The 25,409-nt window shown below is 46.3% G+C and overlaps 1 protein-coding gene across 1 annotated transcript in view; it reads right to left on the reverse strand.

Moving 5' to 3' along the window:
- Positions 1 to 22,029, reverse strand: part of KCTD16 (potassium channel tetramerization domain containing 16) — an 86,245-nt gene extending 64,216 nt beyond the window's left edge. The window contains exons 1-2 of the mRNA XM_067304936.1: positions 21,817 to 22,029; positions 20,409 to 21,547 (exon numbers count right to left, since the gene is read on the reverse strand). Of these exons, the coding sequence (XP_067161037.1) occupies positions 20,409 to 21,240 (832 nt within the window). The 5' untranslated portion in view covers positions 21,241 to 21,547; positions 21,817 to 22,029. The remainder of the gene's footprint in view (positions 1 to 20,408; positions 21,548 to 21,816) is intronic.
- Between the last annotated feature and the right edge of the window lie 3,380 nt (positions 22,030 to 25,409).

Raw genomic sequence — 25,409 nt, forward strand, 5'->3', positions numbered from 1 at the left:
TGTGGTTGCAGGAAGAGCCTGTAACCTACAGTCGCGAGGCCGGGTCACTAGGTAGGATTTTTTAAATCATGGCAAAGACAATACTGCTATTTTACAAGCAGGTCTTCAGTTTTATAAGCACAGGCATGATTTTGCAAACCAATTCTCCTCCTGTTCTCCCAGTCTGCCCAAGCAAGTGGAGGGCAGGAAACACTGCCGCCTCCAACACAGGAGGGCACACTGCTCGCTGCTGCGAGCAAATCCCGTAGGAACATGACCTAACAGTGGCCGTGCTGTGTCTATCCAGAGGTCTGAGCTATATCCGATTTCTTCCAGTGGCCAGTGACACATTCTTGAGGAAAACACATGGGATTGTCTTTAATGTCCAATAGTATGTTTTTGAGTAGAAAGCATGGTGACAAGAAAGTTTTTGTATCATCCTACATTTAAGCACAAGGCAACCTTTCCTTGCTTCGTGCTCTAGAAGCTAGTTCTGTATTTAATGGTATTAGCGAATGAGCATAACAATCTTTCTGACTCCAAAATTATAAAGAGATTTACGCATTTTTACTCAGGGCCTTCTAATTAGTACATGTGAGGTCCAACCATCGACAAGCAAAGGATAATCAGACGGATTCAGTTTCCTTCTGGGAAGCACCGCATGTGTCCCTGTCCCACAAAAGGGAACTCTTGTATAGGAGGATATATATCCCGGTGGACGTGTTCAGAACAGTCCATAAAACTGTGACTCCTGCACACTCAACAGCTCTTGGCAAACCACGTCTTTATAAATGCACCAGACCCGACACGCCTCTCGGAAGCGGCTGTGCCACCGTATGTTAAGTCGGTGCAGACCATTATGGAGCATATTACGACAGGCAGAAACGCAGACGAGCATTTCACCTGACTTGCATGTGTTTCTTGGTTTGGAGTTTCAGACAGGAGGATAAGAAACCGCTTTGGATTCCAAATCCAGGGAACATGAAGGTGCATTTGTGCAGGAGCACAGCTCAACCCCGGCAGGGAGCAGGCTGCTCCGGCCTGCCTCCTCGCGCCCCGGAGACGACCCGGCCCGGCTCCCCGCGCGACCTGCGGGATGCAGGCGGCGGCGGGGGGCTCCGACACGGGCGGTGCGGGTCGGGCGCCTCGCTGTCGCGCCCCGCAGCTCTCCCTCGCGCTGCCAGTCCTCACCTCCCCTTCAGACACGTTCTCCCGCGTTGCTCCCACCCCTCTCCAGGAGACGGCTCCTTCCTTCTCGTTCTGAAACGCTGCTTAACCAGCCCTGCCTTGGGGCAGGCGCGTTTATGAACGCGGGCCTACGGTGTTGCAAACTGAGTGTGCTCTCGCCAGCAGCACTCTTTACCTCCACAGTTAGAAATACAACCAAACATCTAATAACCCCGTGCAAAGCCCTTTCAAGGAAACGCGATTTTCCGTAATGAAACATTCCTTCAGGTTTAACTTAATCTGTTCTCTTCAGATACTTCATCCCGTGGGAATAAGCGCATTAGAACGATGAGGATCTTGACAAGCAAGAAAAGGCATTACAATGCCATTATCAATACAAGCCAAGTTAAAATACTTCCGATATTCAGAGAAGAGCTACGGCATGATTGCAAACAAAATTTCTGATCACTTTTTCAAACAATGTTTAATCTGTTCTGTAGCCATGGCTCTGTAAAAGCCGCGTCTACAAACACAAAATACATTATGTAACTAAAGTTATCACTACAGCTGGGCAAATACATTCCAGCTATATTTTATTTACGAAATTTCACTTTCTTTTGCTTTTGGAGTATATTCAAAACCAGGTCACAGAACTCGCAAATGTCTTCATCACTGATTTTTTCTGGGTTGCTCTGTGCAATGTTTTCCTGTGCGAACAGCTCACAAACAGCAGAACGAAAGCCTGACCCCGCAGGACTGCAATCCAGCCCACTGAAATCTGAAGGCAAGAGAACTTCTCTCTCCCCAAGGACACGGTTTGTGTCACCAGCCAGCGGGGCAGACACACGGATTATGATACTTGAATTCAGGGTTTTTTTTAATTCTTGGCTATCTAATATAACATCGGAGCTATTTTGAGGATTTACTTAGGCCTCCCACTGAACCCAGATGGGGCCTAAGCCAGTTATCGCCACTGATTTCATGGACTTGTTTGATTTCACGTCACCAGGAGGCAGATGAAGGAGGCGAGGGCAGACCTGCCTGGGACGCTGCACGGGGGAAGGCTGCCGGCACTAGATGGGAAGCGGGAGAGGTGCACGCGTATCGCGTGGAAGCAGGACGACGTGAAACACAGTGACCGGGCACGTGCAGGTGCCAGCAGAGCCCTTCCGCGTGCCGGCTCTGCCTGGCTGGGCGACGCAGGAGGGGCGGCCGCGGCGCGGTCGGGATCCAGCGCTCAGTGCTGAAAGCGGCGTGCAAACAGGCAGCAAAGATTCTGCACTTGCAGCTTAGTGCAATAGCTCCCACTCCAGCAGGGCCTGCCCCGGCCAACCGGACAGGACGCACAAAGCTGGGAGGGCAGAGCTGCAGCACTACGCGTGTCTCCGCAAGGCCACAGTCTCATTTCTCCATCCCAGTGCCCGCAGGCAGCACGTGGTCCCTGCTGCGCTCGCTGCAGCCAGCCGCCCCGCTCCGCACTCGCGTCTGAAATGCAGATTGCTCTCACACTGCAGATGACAGGTCTGAAGAAGAAAGTGGTGTATGCCACGAGCCTTCATGTTAATGCTTCACCGTTGGACACGTTTCCAACCCTGGGGTCTGCAGAGAGATTCTGCCATCGGCGATCAACCCAGCCCCTGCCAAGGTACCTGCAAGGGTGGCAGGGGCTCTTCCTGCAGGCAGCAGCACCCTGCTCCAGCAGCAAAAGCCTCACCAGTGAAAAGTGAAAGTAAGCGAGATTCCTCCTGCCTGCGGAGCTGGGCAATGCTGCGCACAGCCGTCACAAACAGCGTGGCAGTACTGCTCGGGTCGACATGGCGCGATCGCAAGGGAGCGGTGCTCCAAGCCGGCAGAGCTGCTCCCTGCGTGGCTCGGGCTTCAGGCAGCTCCAGCACGGAAAGAAGACAAGCTCCAAGCAGCAGGAGCAGGAGAAAAGCTTAGTTTCCTGGAGTTTGGACAAAAGGAATCTGTCTTTCCACCAGCAACGCTAACTTGGACAGAGAGCACCGCTGTGCAGTGGCGGGGCCACCCAGACACCAGGGAGCACGGCCGCCGCTGGCTTCCCACGGTCTCTTGGCATGAAATGCAATTTCATTTCCGCTTCACGGTCACCTCCTTTCTCTCTCTTAACCTGTAGCACTGATGGGCACATGAGAGGCGGGAGACGCGCGGGGCCTCGCGCTGCCTAGCGCAGCGAGCCGCCCTCACACCTCCATCGCTGGAGCGGAGGCTGCGGGACGCCGAGCCTGCCAGCGGCAGTGCTGCCGGGCCGTCCCGCGGTGCTGCCCCAGGCACCGCCGGCACCCTGACACCCCTCTGGCATCGCCCCACTGCCGGGAGGAACCTGCCGGGAGCACGGTCCAGAAACAGAGCCAGAAAGGTTTTTCTCCAAGAAAAATCCCCTGGCTGCTCTGTTGCATTGACAGGATCTACAGTGAATTACAGTCCAGCAAACACATTAGTCCTGAGTTATTATTCCCTCTCTTCCTGCCTTCCTTTACTGTAGGAATATTTAGTCCTCCCAAATCCTGTAGGATTTAGGGGAGGGGGGAAGAGGGAGATACCTTTCACATTTCATAGACCAGAGTGGTTTTGGTTTTGAAGGCAATATTTCAAACATAGCATAAAGTGCAATAAGTTAATATTTCAGAGCTCTTTAATCCATTCATTCAGAAACAGCAATGCAAACTTTCAAATATTTATGCTTCTGAGGAAAAACATGGCAGGTTGAATTAGTGCATTGTGCCTTTTACTCTGTCACTGACTCATGACTCACTCCAGATCAGGTAACCAGAAAGAAAAAATACATCGTCTAAGGTACGGCAGCAGCTGCAGGGATGTGATGCCAGAAGTTGCTTTCATATACAATGTTGTAATGGTTTTCATGAAATATTCATTACTCATCCCCCACTCACTCTGTCCCATTAATACTTAAACGCCCTCGGAAGCCGCTGAGAGCAGAATAAAGGCTGAGTTGTGCCCTTCCACGATGCACCCATGGCCAGGCAGTTCAGACGCGACACAAAACTTTCTCTCCTGAGGTATTCTGAGAAAAAACAAATTAGCCAAAGTACCTCTGGCTATCGCACAGGCTTCTCAGTCAATGTCATTCGGAACCCAGATAACTATGGGAAATACTAATTATCAGTAACAGGTGGGAAGTTACGGTTTCTGGGCGCTCCAGCAGCTCCCAGGAACCCTTTACGCGCCGGGGAGCTGCAGCCCCCTCAGCAAGCGGCACACGGAGCGAGCGCGGAGGGGAGCCGGCACCGCAGCATCCTCCGCAGGGCTCCCGCGTCCTCCGCATCAGCCTCACGGGGGACAGCAGGGACCACCTCCCGTGGCCGGGAGGGGACAGCCGCTCCAGCCCGAGGGGCTCTGCATCTTCTGCCGCGGTTCCACAGGGAGCAGGAAAAAAGGGAGAAAAGGGCTCCGAGCTGGCGCTCCCGAGCAGCTCTTCGGAGGCCAGCTCGCCCGCGCGGGAAAGCGCATCAAGCCCCCTAGGCAGTGGCGGGACAGAGCCGTTCTGAAAGCGCTCGGGAGCTGGGAGCACTGGCACGGTGTCTTTCTTTGAAAACAGTGTGGGCTTTAATAAGTGGCAGGGAGATTTTTACACTTACATGTGAGAGGAATGAGTAATGGCAGCAGGCATGAGGGAGGAATAAATGAACCTGATTACACCTACACCTGCCGCTCTCCTCCCTGCCCTCACGCCTGACGTTTGGGTCGTCTTTCGTGAAAACCTGCTCTCCAGCCTTTATCGGCAGGGTGTGAGTGTGAAACGCCTGAAGGACGGGTAACAGACTGAGACTTGGTTTTGCTGGTCTGGTTACCTGGCCGCAGTGAGCCTACGTCTCCTTGGCACAGGGGAGCCAGGCAGCCACTTGCTCCATGACTTAACTCCTGGGAAACAGCCTCTCCTCAATCCAAGGATCGCAAATATCTCCACTTCATTTAAAATACAGGAGGTACTGGATGTCTCCTGCTTTCCGGGTTGGGCTCTAAGTGAAACACTGCCACTGCAGACCAGAGCAAGCTTCCCTGGGACGAGCCCTGGGGCAGGGCACGAGGCCGACGCTACAACTAAACCGAGTCCGGGGCAACAAAACGTCTCCCTTCAGGCTGGGTTTGGACCCGTTGCCTTGCCGTCTCTGCCAAGGCAAGCACCACGCTCGTTTTTATGAAAACCAGCCTGAGGGCACTATCTCCCTTCAAGGTGCCACCAGTACAGGGTGGCTGTCCCCGAGCTCGAAAATAACCTGAGGAGTAAAAGGCTCATTGCATAGAAGGGAGGATGAAATCACCGCATGAACAGTTCTGCTGGGAAGGAGCTTGAGGAACAATAGATCTGAAAAAACAGGGATGTAAATGTGGGTTCCAGTGGGAACCCATGTAATTCCCTGTGTAGGTCTAGAGCCTGGGAAGACACCGTCGCGCAGCCCTGTCCCCCGCACTACACCCCGTGGGAAGGGCTCAGTGCCAGGAGCACAGTCCAGGGTCCTGCCCAGGTGCCTGACACGGCCAGGAGAAACAGGACAGAAAATGCATGCAGGCCCTTCACGAAAACCCTGATATCTTTGCATGAAAATTCAGACTATGCAGTAGATGTAAAATATTTGGGTAGGCTTTAATAACCTGTAACAGTAGATTTTTTTAAATTCTGTAAATGAAGAAAGAAGCTTATAAACTGTGACAAAAAATAACCCCATGTTTCAAGACAGTATTAGATAATAAGCATCAGATCCTTACTGGCATCAATGTGGAGTGGATCTGGATTTATTCCAGTGTAATCAAGATCAGAAACCTGCCCCAGCACTTTCAGTTACAGCAGATTTACATTTTCCACTCAGCAGTACCTGGTTGCACAAACCCTGCCTTGGGATTCAGAGCCACGGAGACGTTTCAGTGCCCGGTTTCCGCGAGCCTGGCTTGGGATTTACTCTCCTTGGTAACAAAGAGGGCAATTTTCCCCGGGAGGAGAATAAGCTGAGCACACAGCACTAACATCTCTGGAGGGCTCTGAACTGTAATCGCTCCAGCCAGGTCCTCCTCTGCGCACACTGCAAGGAGAACGGCAACAGGTCTAAGGTGAAAGAAAAGGGCCGCCAGCAAGAAGGAGTAAACACAGGCAGAGGAGTTTTTAGGCAGAAATAGGGCTGTTTTCAATCCAAAGTTACAGGAAAAGAGCTTACGAGAACACTTGCCCACTCGTGCATATGCATGAACACACACCCCGAAAGACAAAAATGGCAAGTACAGCAATAATAACAATAGTCAAAAAGTAATTTGTGCTTAACCTGTTCAAAATAAAAATAACTAGCATGCAAGTTCACTACTTGACCGCCTGCATCTCATAAGCATAAGTTAAAATCCTGGCACCATCTGTTCAACTGGAATTTTAATACTGTACCAATATGCCAAATCACAATCATGCTAGCAAGGACAGCGACCTCCTCATTTACAAACAACTCGCTACCGTACTGTAACGAGATGGGGAACTCAAAGGAGCCAGCCTGGAGCAAAGCGAATCAGGCCGCTCGCTGCCGACCCTGGCGGGGAACAACCAGGCACCGGCTGTCGCGGGGCAGCGGGGAGTGCAGGACGACCGCTCGGGGAGGGCACAGGCAGGCTAAAACGGGAACAGCGAAACGCGCCGGATTCTCCTCGAACGCGTTTTGTTCTCGGCAGCCAGAGCACGTCTGGCATCCTGCAGAGTTTGCTGTCTCGAAGGACCCCCCAGAAGAGAGCGAGCCATCGCCGCGACTGTCTGCCGGGTCCTCGCCTGCCTCCGCCGGGCGCCCGCCGCTGCCACCTCTATTCGTCTGTCCGCTTCCGAGATGGACCAAAGAGCCGACGCTGAGATCCCCGGGAGCCCCACCCTGGTTGGTACTGGGAATTCGGGGATGAGTTTGAATTCAGTGGCAAAAAACATTTGTGAAGTGTCTAAAAAAACCTACCCTGACAAATTAGCCTGGCAAGATCTATACCATCTTTTAACTAATTAATACTAGAGAGGCTGTTGAAAGCCTTTGCATAGTTTTCACTGGTGCTGGTGGGAAAAAAATCCATTGTAAAATGGAAATTAATATAATAGCTGTCAAGCGTTTTTCAGTGATTTTTTTGCTTAGCTATATTGTATAGTTACAAACCATACATCACTTCCTGGACATCTTAGGATCAATTTCTTCACAAAAGAAAAATAGAAAATTGTCCTCTTTCCCCTGCATGAGGCTATAAAGTGAATGAAACTGAGGAAGGAGAGGGGAGGAAGGCAAAACACTGTCAGGCGAGTAAATCTTAAAGACACAGCACAAATACATTTTTCTCCTAATCAATGGAAGTACACAGGCATATTCATGAAATTTAATTAAGTACTGTGCCTCAAAGAAATCTATGTGTAATGCTTCCCTGCAATTATTTATTTACTGTCACGCAGCTTTTAGCTTTCCTCCAGAAAATGATTGGTTACCGCTGCATTTTCATTAGCAGACGCACTGTAAAGAGGCTTCTTTTAAAATGGCTTGTGGAAAGGCTTGTTCTTGTTTCTCGGTCGGTATATTGACTGCCTTCTTGCAAAGAAAATCTATTAATGTTTTTAGACGCATTTCAAGTATGATGCCATTTGTGCTGAAGCCACTAGCAAAATCTTTCTAAATTTGGATTTATCCAGCTTTGTACCCTGAACTATGTTGACATAAAATGCCACGAAAGCCACAAAATGCCTCAGTAAAATGTGCAAAGTCAGGCCTCCCTCTTCCACCCCCACCGCGAGCGGCCACGCAAGGCCCGAGCGACTGTACGTGACAGGCTGTGAAGAAAACAGCTTCCGCCCAAGGACGCGCTGTGCCTGGCCCCGGGGGGACTTCGAAGCACTCCCGAAAAGCGCTCTGCACAGCAGCAGGAGTCCCCGACACCTCCGTGGAATCCCTGTGAGCGTTCAAATAATTTTTACGCTATTAGGGATGAGTTATCTGTTGCAAATTATTGCTACTCTAGTAGTGAATGCCTAGGAGGATTTGCAGCCTGCTGTTTGCACACACTGCCTGTGCAGGAGAAGGTTGTCCTTTCCCCGCAGAGATCACAAACGGAATAAGCAAGACCACAAAAAAAAGCAAAACATATAAAAAAGCAAAAAAATACAGCAAAATGTGTTTGTCTGCACATGTAGGTGGCCGCAGATCTGCCTCCAGGCTGTCTCATGACCTGCCAACATAAAGAGAATAGGATTTATCGCGCGCTACAGACCACTAATGGATCTACAGAAGAACCGCAGATATTGTTACTAACTGCCATAGCAGAGCCACCCAGGAAGACGATGACGTCTCTCAAATGTTGGATGCACTGATACGTGAATCAGGAGATCCCATTCAAGCACAATTTCTCTCATTTTTTATCTAAAAGTAACATTAAGGGGATGGGGAGTTTCACTATCATCCTTCAAGGCTGAGATTTTCAAAATCCAGAGAGATGTGGAAGCCATGTTCCTCAAGACAGGCCAGATGAACATTTTCTATCTTTTGTTGTCTTCTTTCTGTTTTGCAGAGATGGAAACCCATATTTGAATTGCTATGTTTTGATCCAGCAAATTTTCCCCAAAGAGAAGATGTTTAGATCCAGGGTTTTCTCTCAAACCCCGCTGGGGATTGAATCTATCAGCTCAGACTGAGTTTCCATAACCTCATGTCTTGGTAGGATGCAAATCTGTATCATTGCATCAGTTCTGTTGGTTTCCCCTGTAACACTAAGCCTAATACAAAAGATGCCCAAACTATCTGGAGTGTTGCTTGGGAAAGAAATCTAGAACTTGAAGAAAACTCAGGTCTGGTACCAGTAGATGCAAATCCTGTGGGAACCATGGCTGTTGTCTGTTTGCATCCAGACTCAGTTTGATCCCAAGCTTGTTATTGCTGCGTAGCAAATACACAAACAAACTCCAACCCCTGTGCTACTGCAGCGGAGTTAATTCTGGAACGGAAAGCAATGCAATAGTGTGCAACGTGCGGCCAAAAGGGAAGGAAAATGCCTCACTAATAAGGAACAGGGTGCTCTCAGATAGGAGGTCTGAACCATTTAGCTTATTTTAGAAATCAAAGGGACCAAAGAGAGGCAGGGGGAAAAGCCGAAGAACCAGTCGCTCTCCCCGCACTGACCTGACTTGGCTGCCAATGTGCCACCTCTTTTCTACAGCATGACTAGAAACCTGGAGCCGCTGTTTGAGAAAAGAGGATGCAATTGTTAGAGCTTAAAATGCATCATCTTCTCTAGTCCTTCACGTTTATTTTCTGCACAGGAAAGGTTATTCTGCCTTTTTAATCCCAGGAAATCTGTATAAAGTAAATACTGACATTTCCTAGTTACAAATCAAGTATTTCAGAGATTTAAAAGTAGATGAACATTAGAGTTGAGCTTGCTTCTCTCCATTAACCACGTCCAGGAGATCTGCCAGGCTCCATGGATGGCAGATTACCGTGGGCTGATAAAAATGGTCTGCCTAATCTCACACCTGAGCAGTTTGGTTGCATCTTAAAAATGTGAGGTAGATTCAGTTGTATTCATCACCCATCCTATAAACAAAAAAACCCCGAACACATATAAAACAGGAAAAAACAAGCTGTAACATCCACTTCCATTTTATGTTCAAATAGTGTGAAAATACTGTCCTTCTGGGAGGGAGTTTATTTATTTATTTATTTCTATCATGAAAGGCATCAAAACCCTTGCTGAGTATATAGAATAAATATTGCTACTAAATCTCCCATCTTTATGATAGCATGGGAAAATGTTCACTGGACTTCTGAAATCAGAAACGTCTTTGTCTTGGGAGGCAGCGGTGCGCTGGTCTTAGCAAACATGAAGACTGCAGGAAGGAACCTAACGAATCAGCGAGGAGGGGTCTGGCCTCTGCCCCGGGACTCCGCAGCAGCGGGATGGCACTGAGTTGTGGGAATTCTCACAGCGCAAACATGAACTAACTTTTCAGTCTCTCTGCAAGAAATGGTATCTTTTGACTTCTGCCTTCATGGGACTCTTTATAGCAACAGATTCTTTAATCAAATCTTTATTGACAAAAGCATTTTTATCAGCATCCTTATTTAAATATTCCTTACCTACTCAAGGGAAGGCAAACCAGCAAACTCTGAGTTTAAGGAAGGGAATGAATTATTCCTCACATAATATATATGCATTGACTTCAGAGAATAGAGGATTTTTTCTCTTGAAATGAGAACAAATGGAAGAAAGCAAGAGCACCTAGACACTATGCCCTCCCCCAAGCTCAAAAACATACACCTTTACATCTTGATAACTGTGGCTTCACCACGGAAAGTAAAGACACTCTTGGTCTGCAAGTGGTTTAGGTTAAACAATGTCCAAGGGAATGAAAGGATTCAATCACACCATGGGTACAAAACCTCTCTAACCTAAAATCTAGTGGTTTAGAAGGTGATGGCAGGATCCAGAGAGAGTCATTCTTTCCAAAAACTGCAGGAGTGGCAGAGGGGTAAATCAGATGGGAAAGTGTACTCAGATTATGGTATATAATCATGGAATTAATAAGACAAAAGGAACCCAGCTTTTGAGAAATGATCAGCAACTGGCTCATTTGCCAGTGCAGTTCCTAAGACAGTGACACTGCAAGACAAAAACCTGTTCAAATTTGTTCTGAACACATGCATTCTGGATACACGTGTTAGACTTAGTTTAGCTGATGATCAGTAATCACATTTTTGCATGAGTATACAAATAGTAAATTTGCAAAAAGCCACCTTTACTTTCCAGTATTGGAATTAGCCTTTGAAAATGTGGAAGAAAATGCTGAAGTTTTCTACATTACCAATGAAAGCTCTGAGCTGAGAAAAAATCAGTAAAATTCCCTTCACAGAAGCACAAATAAACATTTTTGCAAGCTCTCTCATGGCATATTTTGCTAACTCAAGTTTTGCTCTGAGTTTTTCACTTTGAGAACATTAAAAGTGCAAAATTTAGTCAAAATCAGCATGTTTCACTGGGTTCTACTTCACCCTGATTTAATTCTGGTGTAAAAATATACTCTGATTCAGTTTGATGGAAACTCAGTCTGAAGTTCTTAAAATGAGCATAAGACTCCTCCAAAATATGCAGAGAGGAGAATTTTTCCTTAAATTTGGCTTACAGGACCTGGCCAAAGATTAGTGCACACCAGGAAATGCTGGAACTCTATTCCCAAACATGAGCTGAGTTCAGAGCTAGCAGGAGAGCCCTCGACACGCTGCCATTCCCTCAGAAGTAAGTAAGTCTGTTATTCTAGAAATGCATACCAAAACCTTACCGGGAAAAAAGTACAAAATTCTCAAATCTCTAATTTCAAGCATGGAGACGAATCAAACCCTAGATCCCTGTGTCTGGAGCACAGCTATAGAGATTTTCAAATTATGACATAAAGGAGTTTGCGTTTTGGAGGCTTTGAATTATCACATATCTCCACAGTTATAAAAGGCTACTTCCAAGGCACATTCAGAGCCAGAGACGTCAGAGGCGAAGGCGTAAGACGAATGTGCCTACGAATGCTTTCATCCTAAAAAGGGAACAAACGTTTTAAGAACGGTGAGGACTTGAACAGCAGTCAATTTTCCTGAAGCCCCCACAATACACTCAAGAAATTCCTATGCTCTAAGGAAAAATCCCATGTAACGGGGATCAAAAGGATGCTGCCAAGTCGAAATGTTGCTGCCCTCCTGTCCCATCCCTTGGGCAGCCCGAAAGCAGCCCCGAGGTGCTCCTGGCCGCAGTCCCGCTCGGAGGGCAGCCGGCACCCCACCTGGCATCATGCCTTGCCCGCTGAGCGGGCTCGCCACGCTCGGACGGGCTTGGGGCCCCCAGAAGGCAGACAGGGCGCTCCGCTGAGAGCTGAGACACAGCGCTCATTAAATACCATTATTTGTATGCAAGCGTTTCGGGATGGATTAGAAACCAAGATGGCCAGGGTTGGGTTTTTCTCATTGTATTTTTGTTAGGGGATTGTTTTAGCTGCCTTAGCAGCTAATCAATCAGCTCCTACAAATTGCTAATCACTTAGGTAGTAGATTCAGAAGAAGCACTAGCAAATTATTCACGTTAGAAATTTAGGAACAGCTCCCTAAGCCCGCTCCGTTGCCACCGCTGTAGAGCGCTCCCACTAACGTTCGCCTCGCGCACAGCACAGCACTTTACATGACTGATATTCAATAAGAAGTGGTCGATAGGACCACACTCTAATTGAACAGCTTATATTTATGGGTATTTCAACAATGTTCATAGCCAGCTATCAAAATGTAAGAAGTATTAGCACAATGCTAGACTACTAGCTGTCTTTTAAACATTATTAGGAGACTAATTCAACAAGCTTATCTGGGAAAACTGAGAAAAACAGCCCACATGGTTCTCTGATGCCTAGCATGCTGCTCTTTATTCTTCATTTTATTTATCCAGATACTATTAGCAAAGAAAAAAAGCAAGGGACATTCATTCCAAAAGAAAAGCCCCATGTTCTTTGTAAGGCCTTAGTAAGGGCCATTAGCACCGAAATAAATACTAGGCCTCCTACACTTGACCATTAAAGTCAGACTTTATCTTATGCATTAAGCTTTTATATTACCTATTAGTCATCAGAACTGAATCTTTATGGACTTAAGAGGTATTACGGGTGTTCAGCACTCCCCAAATCAGCACAGTAATAGGCTTTATCACATGATCTGATTTGAAGCTCAACCTCTATCGTTCCTTAAGAGTTACTCTAACATAGTATAGCTGAAATGTATGTAATTTAAGCATTTGGCTTAAAATTAGAAGGCGTAATAATGGCAGGGATGTTTTATTTTATTCCAGTATTAACTTGAGCATGTCTTCTGAAAGTAGCAGGGTAAACTCACTAACGCAGTACTCCTTGGCATGGCCCACTCATTAGCCATTCCATTTTAGAGATAATTTAAGCAATTCCACCAGCTCTAACTCACTTGAAGTCTACTTCCTTCCTTTACAAAAAATATGTTTTTGAGTAAGATTCATAAAAGATTACTCTTATTCTTTGCAAAGATGTAACTCAAACTTTGTTTCTTGTCTCTATATTTACTGTATGTTGGCCTTGAACTTGAAAAGCCAAAAAAAGAACAAACTGAGAATATGTAGTGGCTATAAATTTAAACTAATCCAGGATGGCTTTAAAAAAAAAAAAACTTGCTGCAATGAAATGTTTGTATATACAATATGTTGCTCATTTTTCATTGAACCACAAATATGTGTTATGTTTTCTTATTTACACTCCTTTGCTCTTTCTGATTTTGTTTTTCATAAGAAAAATAACGACATCTCAGCAAATTTCAAAAAACATCTGAACTAATCAGACTGAAGCTCTAGAAATCTGGCTGTTGGGAGCAGTTGTACACTGGTCCATGGAGAACAACCCACATGGCGCTAAGTGATCGTCACCGCTACGCCTGCCATCCGGCGCACTCCGAGGAGCCCTGCACCTGGAACTCTGCACCTGGAGTTCTCCCTCCGCAGGAATCCAGAGCGCCCAGCACGGGGCTCCTTGTTCCCACATCTTCCCAGGGCACCGAGGAAAAATAGCTCACAGATAGCTGTCTAGTTTTATTACAGTAAAATTCTCCTCTGATCAGTCAGTCTACCAAAATGGTATTGTGGGATCTCATGCACAGTGTTCCTGGATAACATCCAGTTCAGAAGTGGTTGGGCTGCAATTTAAAATACGTTGATTTTTTTCTAAATGCCAGCCCTCCTTGGCTAGTCATTTAGTCATTAGAGTTGCCTTCTGGATGACACAGCAGCAGCACCAACAAACACTTCACAGATGAGATTCTGCCTTTAGTTTAATACCTGTTAATTCTCCAGCAACAGACGTGGCTGCCAGGAGCAGCAAGGCCATGACTCCCCTCTGCTCCTTGGGGCAGGCACCCAGTTCACCAAATTCAGTGGGAATCCTCCCATTAATTCCCTGATACCTGTATTACATATCATTAAAAAAATTGTCAAAAATTCTACTGGAGACTCCCATTCCAAAAAGAAACGATCTCACCTTCCTGAAGTTTGGTTTTCTCTGAATTGCTAACAAGGAGAAAAATACACCAATAAGGCTTCTGTCCCCAAGATAAGCAATGTGAGCTGAGGCACACAGCAGATGTGTAGGGCTAAGTAGTTATTGTTATTTAACCCTTTTCAAACAAAAAGACCCAATGTTTATATGGAAAAGTATAGACTATCAACTTGTTTTTGTCAATGCTGCTATAAGGATTAAGAACTATATACGCTCCATGGTCTCCAGGATGACTGCACAGACACGGAGCTAGCTCTTGATTGATTTTATAGGCCTTTAGTGTTAAATCCTAGAAGAGTCTAGATCTCCTGTCGATACTATCTCTGCTGAATTCTGAAGGAGTTCTCCATAAAGGTGCTAGGATCCACTTTGTACGAAGATTTGTTTAAAATTGATGGCACAATATGACCCTGCATGATGAAGCAACTTCTGCTACCATGTACGGAGCAACTGAGAGGCAGTCTGAAAGGCCCAGCAAGTCCTGGGTGTTCGAACGCGCAGCAAGCTAACAACACCAAAACCCAAGCAACAGCCGCCTCCGGAGCCCTAGCTGGATCTCACAACCTTACAAACCCCCTTCCCCAGCAGAGGCCTACATGAACTCAGGACACACTGCTATATATTTTCCATTGCAATAAATCTGTCGAGGTGTTGAACAGGTATTGTGGTAGCCGGAGGATCTGCACTGGTAAGTGGTATTTTAGAGCAGCAAGGTAATAGATCTGCATATTCATGCCAAATATTTCTACCAAACTTTCAAATCAGTGAAGATCATATCTGAAGGATATATAGAAAAACCATCCATGCAGTGAATACTGGCTAGAGACAGACCAGCACCCAAAGGCCATCCTTACCAGTTTCTCAACAACTTTATTTATACATTGGTGGAATGAACTCGGAATCCTATATCCTTTTTAAAGTAAGGAGAGTAAACTACCCTTTTTGCCAAGTTTTGCTTCAGTTAACCATTGAGCTGAAGATTTTTAGACTGGTCTAATAATCAGATTTGACACTATTGGTTTCTAATAAATAACAGCATTTGTCATCTATGGAATGCCTCCAATCAAGCTCTGCAAGCTTTTCAGTCTGGCATGACAAACTGGAAAAAAATTCAACCATCACCCAAGTCTGATCAAAAGACCTATGAGCAAGGTCCTTGTGACTCACATAAATACGCTAACAGATCAGGCTAATTACTCTCCACCCCCACTAAGCGCAGGAGAGAATCCTTGTGAGAGTTTAGGGAGATTTTTATTCGGCATGATGGACCAGATTCATTGGTGATGACAAAAATTCCCTGGAAACAAAAACACCTCATGTCAGCAGGAACCAAATATTGTATTATTCATTGGATTTGAATTTTTTTTAACCTGTTGGATCATTTTGATCTTCACTGATTTAAAATCAGACAGAACAAACTATTAGAAAATACAACAGTACCAGTACAAAGGGGAAAAAAAATAGGTAATATTTATCTTCTATATCTAACCCGTTTGACAGCACAGCTGTAGGTGTCACTGAGCAAGAACATTCCATTTTCTTAGTCAAACTTCTACCATACAATTCACTTGTGAGTCAGTGATATGTACACTAGTGTGGGATCTTTTAGCTCTGTTCACACGTACGAAGCGTCAGGCTGCAGCAGGTAACGGTGATCTCAGGTAGAACATGCTGTACGAGTGACACAGGGATGATCCCACATACACATTTCCCACGAAAGGCCATCAGTGTGCATTCGCAGAGGGCATCATTTGGGATTTATCTTTTCTCCTGCATAGCCCCAAACTGCTTACCCCAGGATAACCCAAAGTCCACTTCACAACCACCTCTGCATATCAGGCTCCTACTAGTGAGTAAAAACCAGAGCCAACCAGCATTTTCTTGACAGAGTGGGGTGAGAACAAGGCCAAAATTTACAACTGTCCCCACAGGGAGTGCAGGCAGAGCATGTCCATCAGGAGCAAGAGCCTGGTCGACTAATTTTCGGCTTACAGACATATAGTGCCAGGACTGCCTCAAAGTTTCTTTTGAACTTCAGGTGCCTGAGCTGCTCCAAGTGTGCAGCTATGAAGTGGCAGGCACATGGCAAAGCTTAAGGAAATGAGCCTGATTTTGCTACGCTTGCCCAGACTTTGAAACACGACTTTAGGACCAGTAGGGACAGTTGTCTGTCTAAATCTCTGTATTCTTTTCTGCTAGTGAACTTGAAGGCGCTTTGTCAACCCCTCTCAGTCTGGTTGTTGTGAGGAAATATTTGGGATAAATTGAACGCTTGACATACCTACTAAATTCTCCCCCATGTGCCTTGGTATGGTTGTCAGTCTTTCCCTCTGCCTTCTTCCTAGCTCTTTCTCGCCAAGGCATGTGTAACTGTCCTCCATCTGTACCTCCACATATTTGCTCCTTTCTGCACAGTAGCTCTCCTCTCCCCCAGTTTTCATTGCTCCAGCTGAGCAGAGGGCAACCTGCTCTTGCGGTGTAAGCCGCGTTACCGATTGGTGCTACCCACAGCCTTGCAGGGAGCCATGAGAGTAAAGGAAGGGGGTTTGACACGATATATTACAGTCGAGATTTTCTCCCCTCTGCACTATGAACTGTTTTGACAGTCAATTACAGTGTCAGCCACGGACAAGCAGAGAGAGAAGGAACATGACACCAGGGCTCTCTGTGGCAATAGCAATATGCAGACAGGGGTTGAGATGCTGTTTTTCTGCATCCCATCCCACTTTGCCATGTCTCTCCACCTGAATTTCTAGCTACTCTGAAGAGACGCATGCACACAGCCGGCTGTGTGGCTGACCTGCTTTTGGAAGCCTTCTCTGTTCCCAACCTGTCGTTCAGTACTTCTAGCTCTGGCACTCACAACGTCCATGGGCGAGACTGTAGCCCACAGTCCTGGCAACGCTGCGAGGCTGGAGCCAAGCGAAAGGGCTGGTTGTAGTTATAGGTGGTGGTGGAGGAGATGCATCTGCCACTGTGAAGTCAGGAATGGGGTTACACTACAAAAGGCTGAGCCAGCCCCTATGCTTTAAACGCCCCAACATTTAACAGATATTGATTCATCCCATTGTAAAGATTGAAAATATTTTAAAAGGATGATCCAAGCACAGGCTATTACCCTCTTCAAAAATGAAAATCTTTGAAGATGAAGTTCTACTTCAAGATCATCAAAACAGGAGAGAGAAAAAAATGGAAGTACTGAAGTCAGAAATCCAGACTTAGCCAATATAAAATCTAAGCAATCTTCCTCTACGTAAGAGAAACTGGAGGCAGTAAAGAAAACGCATGAATACAACCTCAACTCACATTCCCCCTGGGAGCAGGAATATAGGCTGTGACTCCTGCCTCCCCCCCATACAGAAATTGCATTTCAAAGAACCATTTAATTAGGGCCCTCATGTATCAGCCCAGACTGTCTCCAAACTCTCCTTGCATTGGCATGTTTGGAAGGGGAGCAGGGCCCCGCTGCGCTGGGGACTGCACCGTCATGCTGTGTGCCTGCCCTGCAACCCATCTCGCCACCCCCTCAGCAGAACAGCTGCACGCTTGTACTGGATGCTTTCTGTGAGCCCTGCATTTCGGGAAAATTTCCCCCACAGAGAACATGAATCTCCCATTAGCCTTAATAGCACCTATATTTGAACAAGGGGAGAAAATGTCATACAGTATTAATCACGCTATTTTGTTAACAGCATATCCTGTACCCATGTGAGTAGCTGCACAGTTTACAACCCCTTCAGTCCATCCGATCTTCTTCCAAATGGATTGCATGTGCAGAATATTCTTTATCTTCATGCCAATGACAGGCATTTAGCTCCTGAGTAGTATTTGAAGCATACCATATATTTGCTGTATCAGTAAAATTTGCCTCCCTCTGTCCTACCTCTGTCCAAAAATAATCTTTTCCCAGCTCTGAGGGGATGCTCAGCTATGCATTTCACAGGAGATACCAAGCTGCTCTACAAAGAACACCTTTACATATATCTAACCAGTTGGACTAGACACCTCTCATGTCTAGGTCCATTAACCTGATCACAACAGCTTGATGAATTAATGCTTATATAGGCACAGCTGGCAGCTTCTAATTAAAAAATTATGGCTAAGCAGCTGTGGAAAAGTTGTAATGTTCCACTAGAAAGCCAGATGTCAACTTTACTGGTCCTCAAAGTTTAAAATGAGATGACTTTTGGAGCTTTGATACAAAGGGGTTCTTCTGCTCTCGGTGAATTCCATAGGTCTTGTGCCTGCTCTTATATCGAGCCCAGCTGCAACCAGACTACAGACACGCAGCTGTAGCAGCTCTGCAACCCAACGACTCTGTCACAGCAAACAGCAAATGGCACAAAACAGAACAGGAAGATTTGGATCTAGATTAAAAAGAGTTCTTTGGCATCATGGTCATTGGTTTAGTTTTTACCTAGGGAAGAAACGTTTGAAAAATCCATCTCTATGACTCCATCAGTGTCAAAAATCCACAAGATTGATATGAACCAAATTCAAAGCCTGTTGAAAGAGATAAGAGTCTTTCCAGGAACTTAAATTGGATTGAGCTTTTTCTGTATTGGTGAAGGAAGATTTCAGGACCCCTACCAAACACTTTCTCTCTCCAAAATTTCTAAGGTACCTTTCATCTCGTACCTAACACTAACTGTAATGATGTGGAAGCAACTAGCAATCCTTGAAGAAAAAGAATTCAAGTCATACGAAAACCAGCAGTCTGTGCTTGTTAATTCATGTAACATCTATTTTGGGCCTCTCTTCAATTATTAAACCCTTGTTTCTAAAAATAATTTATATTTTTGTGATTTTAACATAAACACAATTTACTCCAATCCATTCCTTTAACTACATTAATTCTCCTCTCCTCCTATATCTTGTGTAAGACACTACAATTTCAAACACAAGACGCCTAACTATAGGAATCACCCACCTTAATCTGAATATAAGCGGATCCAAAACCTTTGAACTATTTTGCTGAGAAGTCCAGCTAGAAAACTAATTTTAAGTAAATCTATGCATGTCAAAAATACAGATGGCTTTTCAGAACGCTCACTCAAGCATCATTACATAAGCAGATTAGGGCTGCCTGTTGAGCCTAGGCATAAGAGTAGATGGCGCACAAACTATTCACTTTCTGATACATCTTTCACCTAGAACTTTTGTCAGCTCTCCACATTACTGAGCAGACTAACTGTAACCATCGCATGCAGCATAGCAGCTCTGCAGACAAAGCAGTTTTTACCCTTCTTTAAATCTCTGTCCAAAGCAGCAGCTGGCTAAAGCCCATTTGTACAAATGGACCAGGGAAATGTTCCATCCTTCACCCTCTTGAAACGAAAATGGATGAAAACAGCCTCACAAACCTCTTGAATATTTAAGCACAGCAGTTGTGGAATGATTTTCTGATACCGAATTACAGAATCAAAATTACCCTCGTGTTACCACTGGTAACTGTGCCTCTACCTGAATATCAACTTAGAGAGTTAATGAGCCTGCTAGAGCTATCAGCTAAAATTACTACAACAGTATGTGATCTGATGTGATTGCAGTAAGCAGGGCAGATACGTCTCATTACGAGGACAGTTTGTTTTCCATAGGCGTGTTGCATAACAAGACACAACAACTTGCCTCTCTCTGCACTGGGCCTTCATTTTAGAGCACATCGGCTGGCTCCGAGAAAGCCCCCTGCTGAAAAGCAGCCGGGGGACAGGATTTTGTTTTCCCTTCCCTGCGTGGAAGTGTGTCAGGTTTGCTGACAGATGGCTTGGCCGACTGTGCTTGGCTATTATCAAGCAGCCATTACCTTTGTAAATTGAATCTCATTTGAAGATGTTCTGTAATTAAATCTGCAGTGTGTTTGCAAGGCTTACATCGCATCCAGCGCGTACTCAGGAAGTGTGTAAGGCAGTCAGATGGCCGATTTACACAGCCAAAGACAGCGGCATCCTCCAGCTCGGGGACGGGGTGTTTTTGGCAGTCTGTGCTGCCACCTAGCCAAGACCATGCCATTGAGTTCAGCATTAGTTTACAATTTGAAAGCTTAAACCGAAGCATATCCCCTTGGATCAAAATAAGGCTCCAGGCCACGCAGAGACAAGGAAATCTGGGCTGTTTGTGCTTTGAGAGTCATACAGAGAGCAGAGGAGACAGATGGGAACACACAACTATCTTTCCCTCAGAAATTTCTTGTACTTACGGTAGAAGACATATTCAGTGTAGCTGGACCAGACCTTGTCGTCTGTGTACTGATTGACAACGGAAGCCGTCACGGAGGAGTTACAGGCCACCATGTGGAATCCACATTCAGACAACATGTCGAAAGCCCTCTCCAGGTGCTTGAACTTGAGATAAAACCTGGAGGTGTACCTTTCCGGAGCCCTGTCTGGGTCTCTGCTCTCATTCAAACTTTCTCCAAAGACCTCTTTGACCAGAGCAATCCTTCCACAAACCAAAATCCTTGGGACCCTCCTGAATTTGGCATCTGCTTGACTCTCCCTGCCAATAGTGCATGACCCCCGGTACCCAATGGTAATGAATCCCCACTTCCGATCAGATGGCAGGAGCGAGGACGGTGGGCAGATTCTCGTGTCACTGCTTTGGGAGACCTCTTCGTAGTCACTGTGGCAATAATCATCAGGGCTTTGCCTGATGTCATCAGGAGTCAAGAGTTTGACCAAGTCCGGGAGCTGGAAATACTCAGCCTCCCTCTTGAGCCTTCCCTTCTCTGGGAAGTGGTCAGGCAGAACCACTTGCTTGTCCCTGAGATAGTCCAGAATATAGCGGAAAAGGAAACCATCTCTGTCGATGAAGAATCTTCCCTTGGAGTCCCTCGCTAGATCGTTGGCTGTGTCTCTCTTTGGGGTGAACATTTTCCAGAGCAGGGAGTGAGGGGTGCCAACCAAGGTGGAATGGCGAGTGAAGTAAACCTGGCCACCCACGTTCAGCTCCACTACCTCCGGGAAGGAGTGCAGACCAGTCCCCTGCTCTCTCGGAGGGAGGTAAGTCCTGCAGTTGCCACTTAGAGCCATTGTACTTTAAAACAGAGATCAGCAGCAGGGAGCAGGAGGATTATCAATCACATCAAAGCGTAGAATAAGGCTCCTGACATTAAGGAGAAACGTGGGGAAGAGGAGAAGTGAGGAAAGAAAAAAAGCCAAAAGGTTCGTTTAAAGAAAAATCTGAATTGTCCATGAGTGACTGTGTGGCAGAAGTGGCTTATACCCTAAGCCAGAGAGGCTGGAGAGCAATCACTTCGTGAAATGCAATCACATCATTAGATCTTCCAACAAAGCCATCAAAATCAAGGTCAAGCCGAGCCTATGATCATTCACAGATCTGTTAAAAGGGAAAACAAAATAAGAGACACATTAATTTTTAAGGCATCGTAAAAGTTGTAACAGAGAAAAACAGATTAGTTTAGAAAGCTAAATTAGATCTCCTGCTAAATAGATCTGGTTTTGCAAGTTCTATTTTTTTTCTTACAAGTACTAATCCATGGGAGGACTACCTATAAACCCCCAGTCTAAAAGAAAATGCATACTTCATCTCTAAACAAATATCTAATGTAGACATGCAGATGAGGGAAGGAGAGCATCGGGTCTTACCTGGGTTACTAGTAACGCATAGCTCTTGTAAAGGAGAGCAACACTTCCAAACGCTCAGGACACCCAGAGGCGCGCACATAGTCCAGTTAATAACAAATCCAAGCCCGGCAAGGGGCAGCGACGGCAAGGAAAGTGCTCTAGCAGCATCCATGTAGCTCTCAAGAGTTAAAGCGAGTCACAGGAAAGTTAACCATAGCAGGTGACGAGAGAAACCCACACGCGCAGCAAGATGGGGGAGGAAAAAAAAAAGAAGAAGGCACCAAACCCCGAATCAATCCGACGGGGCTCCCGAGGAGCGCGGGGGGGCCGGGCGCGGGCTGGGGGCACCGGCGCGGATGACTTGCAGAAAGCGCGGGGTCCGCGCGCGGCGCGGGCGGGCGGCAGCGGCGGCGGCGGCGCGTCCTGAGGGCGGCGGCGCGCCCATCCCGGCGGCGGCGGGCGCGGGGCAGGGCCGGGGCGGGCGCCGCGCCCCGCTCCGCTCCGCCCCGCTGCGCCGCGTTGCGCCCCGCCGCGCTGCGCTGCGCCCCGCGCCGGCCGCCGCTGCCGCTGGGGCCGCGCGGCGCCGGCAGTGCGGGGAAGCGCCGATTACATCATCGGAAAGGAGGAGGGCCGGGGACGGGGCCGCCGCGCTCCGCCCGCGCAAGAGGTGCTGCGCTGCGCTGTGCTGTGCTGCGCTGCGCGGGCAGGCGGCTCCCAAGTTCAGCCGAGTTTCTGCCCCGTCCCCTCCGCGCGCAGCCTGCCTGCGCCCCGGCGGGGCTCGCCCGGGCCGCCCGCCCGCTGTCAGCGCGGCGCGGGGCCCCCGCGAATATCCCGCGGCGCCGGGACGGGCGCGGCGCGCAGCGCCCCGCTCTGCTCGTCCCGCTCTCGGGGGCGGGGGGGGGGGGGCGGCAGCAGCTCCGCGCCCGCGCAACCCGCGCGTCCCGCTCCCCCGGGCGGCCTGGGCGCGCCGGCAGCGCCACCTCGCGGCCGCGCCGGCAACTCCGCGGCTCCTGCCGGCTGCCCGGACCCGGCCGAGGGGGGCCGGGAGGGAGGAAAGGGCGACAAGGCACCGCGGGGCCGCGGCTCCGGCGCGCTCCGTACGCGGAGCGTTAGGCGAACGCCTCGGCTCAATAAGTGCGACATAAAGCACCAGCTAAAATGAGGTCCTGAGATTGCTTAAACACCCCGCCGATGCAGGGTGACGTCTTGCACTGACCCGTGGTAACACAGGCGATTGCGCAATGCGTTTGTACCGGAAAAGTCCAGGTTTGTGTTTAGCACGCATCAGTTTTAGGCAAAAATAAGTTACTCTGAATGGTAAGTGTAGGATAAAATAAAGTCTTCTATTCAAACATTAACCAAAACCTGAAGGCAAAGTTTTAAGAGTGAATTTTTTTTGTGTGGGAATTACCATGCCCAATTAATTTTTGCTGACTGCACCTGAGTTGTACATACTTCAGTGAGATTCTTCTGAAAAAATAGGCATAATTAAAAACATGTATTTTAAAAACACAACATGGTAATTTAAAAAGTGTGTATTTAAAGGCTAAGGGAGGGAATCATAATTTGTATACTTAGAGATTTTCAAACGTAAACGTGACAGCTAAACAGCTAATCAAATCCTTGATTTTTACCTAATTCATTAATTCAGAAGAATGGCTTGGTTCCTGCATCAAGGTTCTGTATCTTGCTTCTGGATTTGACTTACAGTTTTCAACCCAACGGAAGCTGGGAATACTACAGAGGGTGCGTATCATATCTCAGAAGAAGACAGGACAAAGTACTGCGCATCCTTGGTTGCAGTTCCTGTAGACCAGCTGAAGAAGTACTTGACAGGTGCTTCATAATTCCTAGAATGAGGATTTAAAGGTGTGATGTCAGAACATGCTAATGTAGATGTTTTCAGTACATTTTTAAAAGACTGGTACAGTCAAGACAAACAGACTTTAACATCTGCATGACCACTCAGATTAAAAAATAGGCCTCACTTAGGATTTAAGCTCATAAGTGCTGCCCCTGTTCAAAGCAAGGAGTCTTGCATGAGATTTTTCAAATATTTTAGTTATTAATGTTAGTTAATATGCTGTAATAATATTTAGAGCAGTTTTCGTAAGGTCTGGTCAGTAAAAATTGGTCTTGTTCAAACAAGGACCAAAGAAATTTGTGATCCCATAGTATGATTAAGATCTGAATCACCGAGACGGGTAATACAGATTTTGTGGGATAGACATTTGGGGGCACGGAGAACAACGCAGTAAGCCTGATGTTCAGGCTGCTTAGGGAATGGCCTGGTGATAAGAGAGTCTTATAAAAAAAATTGTGATTCCTGACAAAGTTCTGTGAAGCACTGGGTCATGGATACCATGTGATTAGCGAATACCGAGACATTTAAGCTCTAAGTCTTTTTGAAAAATTATAATCAGAATTGCCCTTTGAAAAGAACAAATACCTCAGAATTTTAATCACAACAGCTTTAGAAATGCATCTGCACTTTTTAAATAATAAATGAAAGAAATTCAAGTCATATTCTTATTTTCTTACACAAGATGTTCCAATCATTTCACCACAATATAATATAATTTCCTTTGATGCAGTGACTTCTATAGTATAAGCATCACATAATGCTTCCCTGCTAAATACAAGACATTGGCCGAATTCATCAAAATGCATCCTGAAAAGAGTGAAACTTATACACTGGTGACCTAAATGTAAAATATGTCAGGACCACACTAAGGATCTTACCTATTCAGCTGCAAAACCAGAGTAGCTCATTTGACATCCAGCTATAATTCTCTGATGGAAAAGAAAAGCAGCAGCTATCAAAAGGCGGAAGATGAAGCATGTTCCACTTTTAACAGATGCCAGAATAACCTTCAATGCAGCTAGAGGAAAATTTAGCCCAAACTTAAAGTTTATATTGCAAAAGTCACAGCAGAGCTATGCTTAAATCCAATATACTAATGATGTGACATCAGTCACAGTTTTGAGGTCATTGCTTATGACAAAGTGATATATTAGCACTCAGGTTTTCAGGAAATCATGGGACAACTGACTTCATCAAATTTTGTGGGCGCTAAAAAAAGGTAGGTCTCTAAAAAGAAGTAGCAATGAATATGAGAAAGAAGGTAGTATTTAGCTAGGTCTATAGTAGCAATGGTAAGTATACATATCACCTTACATCTCACAGTGCGAATACACAAGCTATAAATATGAATCGAGTCACCCACATATAATAAGAAATGTAGAAGCTGTTTATCAGCATTTAGCAACACTATACAGAACTTTAAGGCACTCAGAGAAGTAGGAAATAATTTCAAGCGGAAACTGCTTGAGTAATTCTGGAAAGAAAAAAATTCTAAGTGGGATTTTGGACAGAAGATTTCAGCTAAAGCCCCATGGGAACTTGATCACTACGGGAGATTTTTACACACAATAGTTAAAAAAAGAAAAAAGAAAGCAAGCAAAACAGTACTTCCAGTCCTAGGCTTACACTTTGATCCAGAAATGACTTCAAGGTACCACCTAAGGAGTCTTCAGCCACAGATGCTGCAATGTCCAGTGTTCTTCAGCAGTCTCATAGCTCAATACCAAGCTGACACAACATTTTCAGGACA

Source organism: Apteryx mantelli, chromosome 14 (genome assembly GCF_036417845.1).
Source record: "Apteryx mantelli isolate bAptMan1 chromosome 14, bAptMan1.hap1, whole genome shotgun sequence".
Lineage (NCBI taxonomy): Eukaryota > Metazoa > Chordata > Aves > Apterygiformes > Apterygidae > Apteryx > Apteryx mantelli.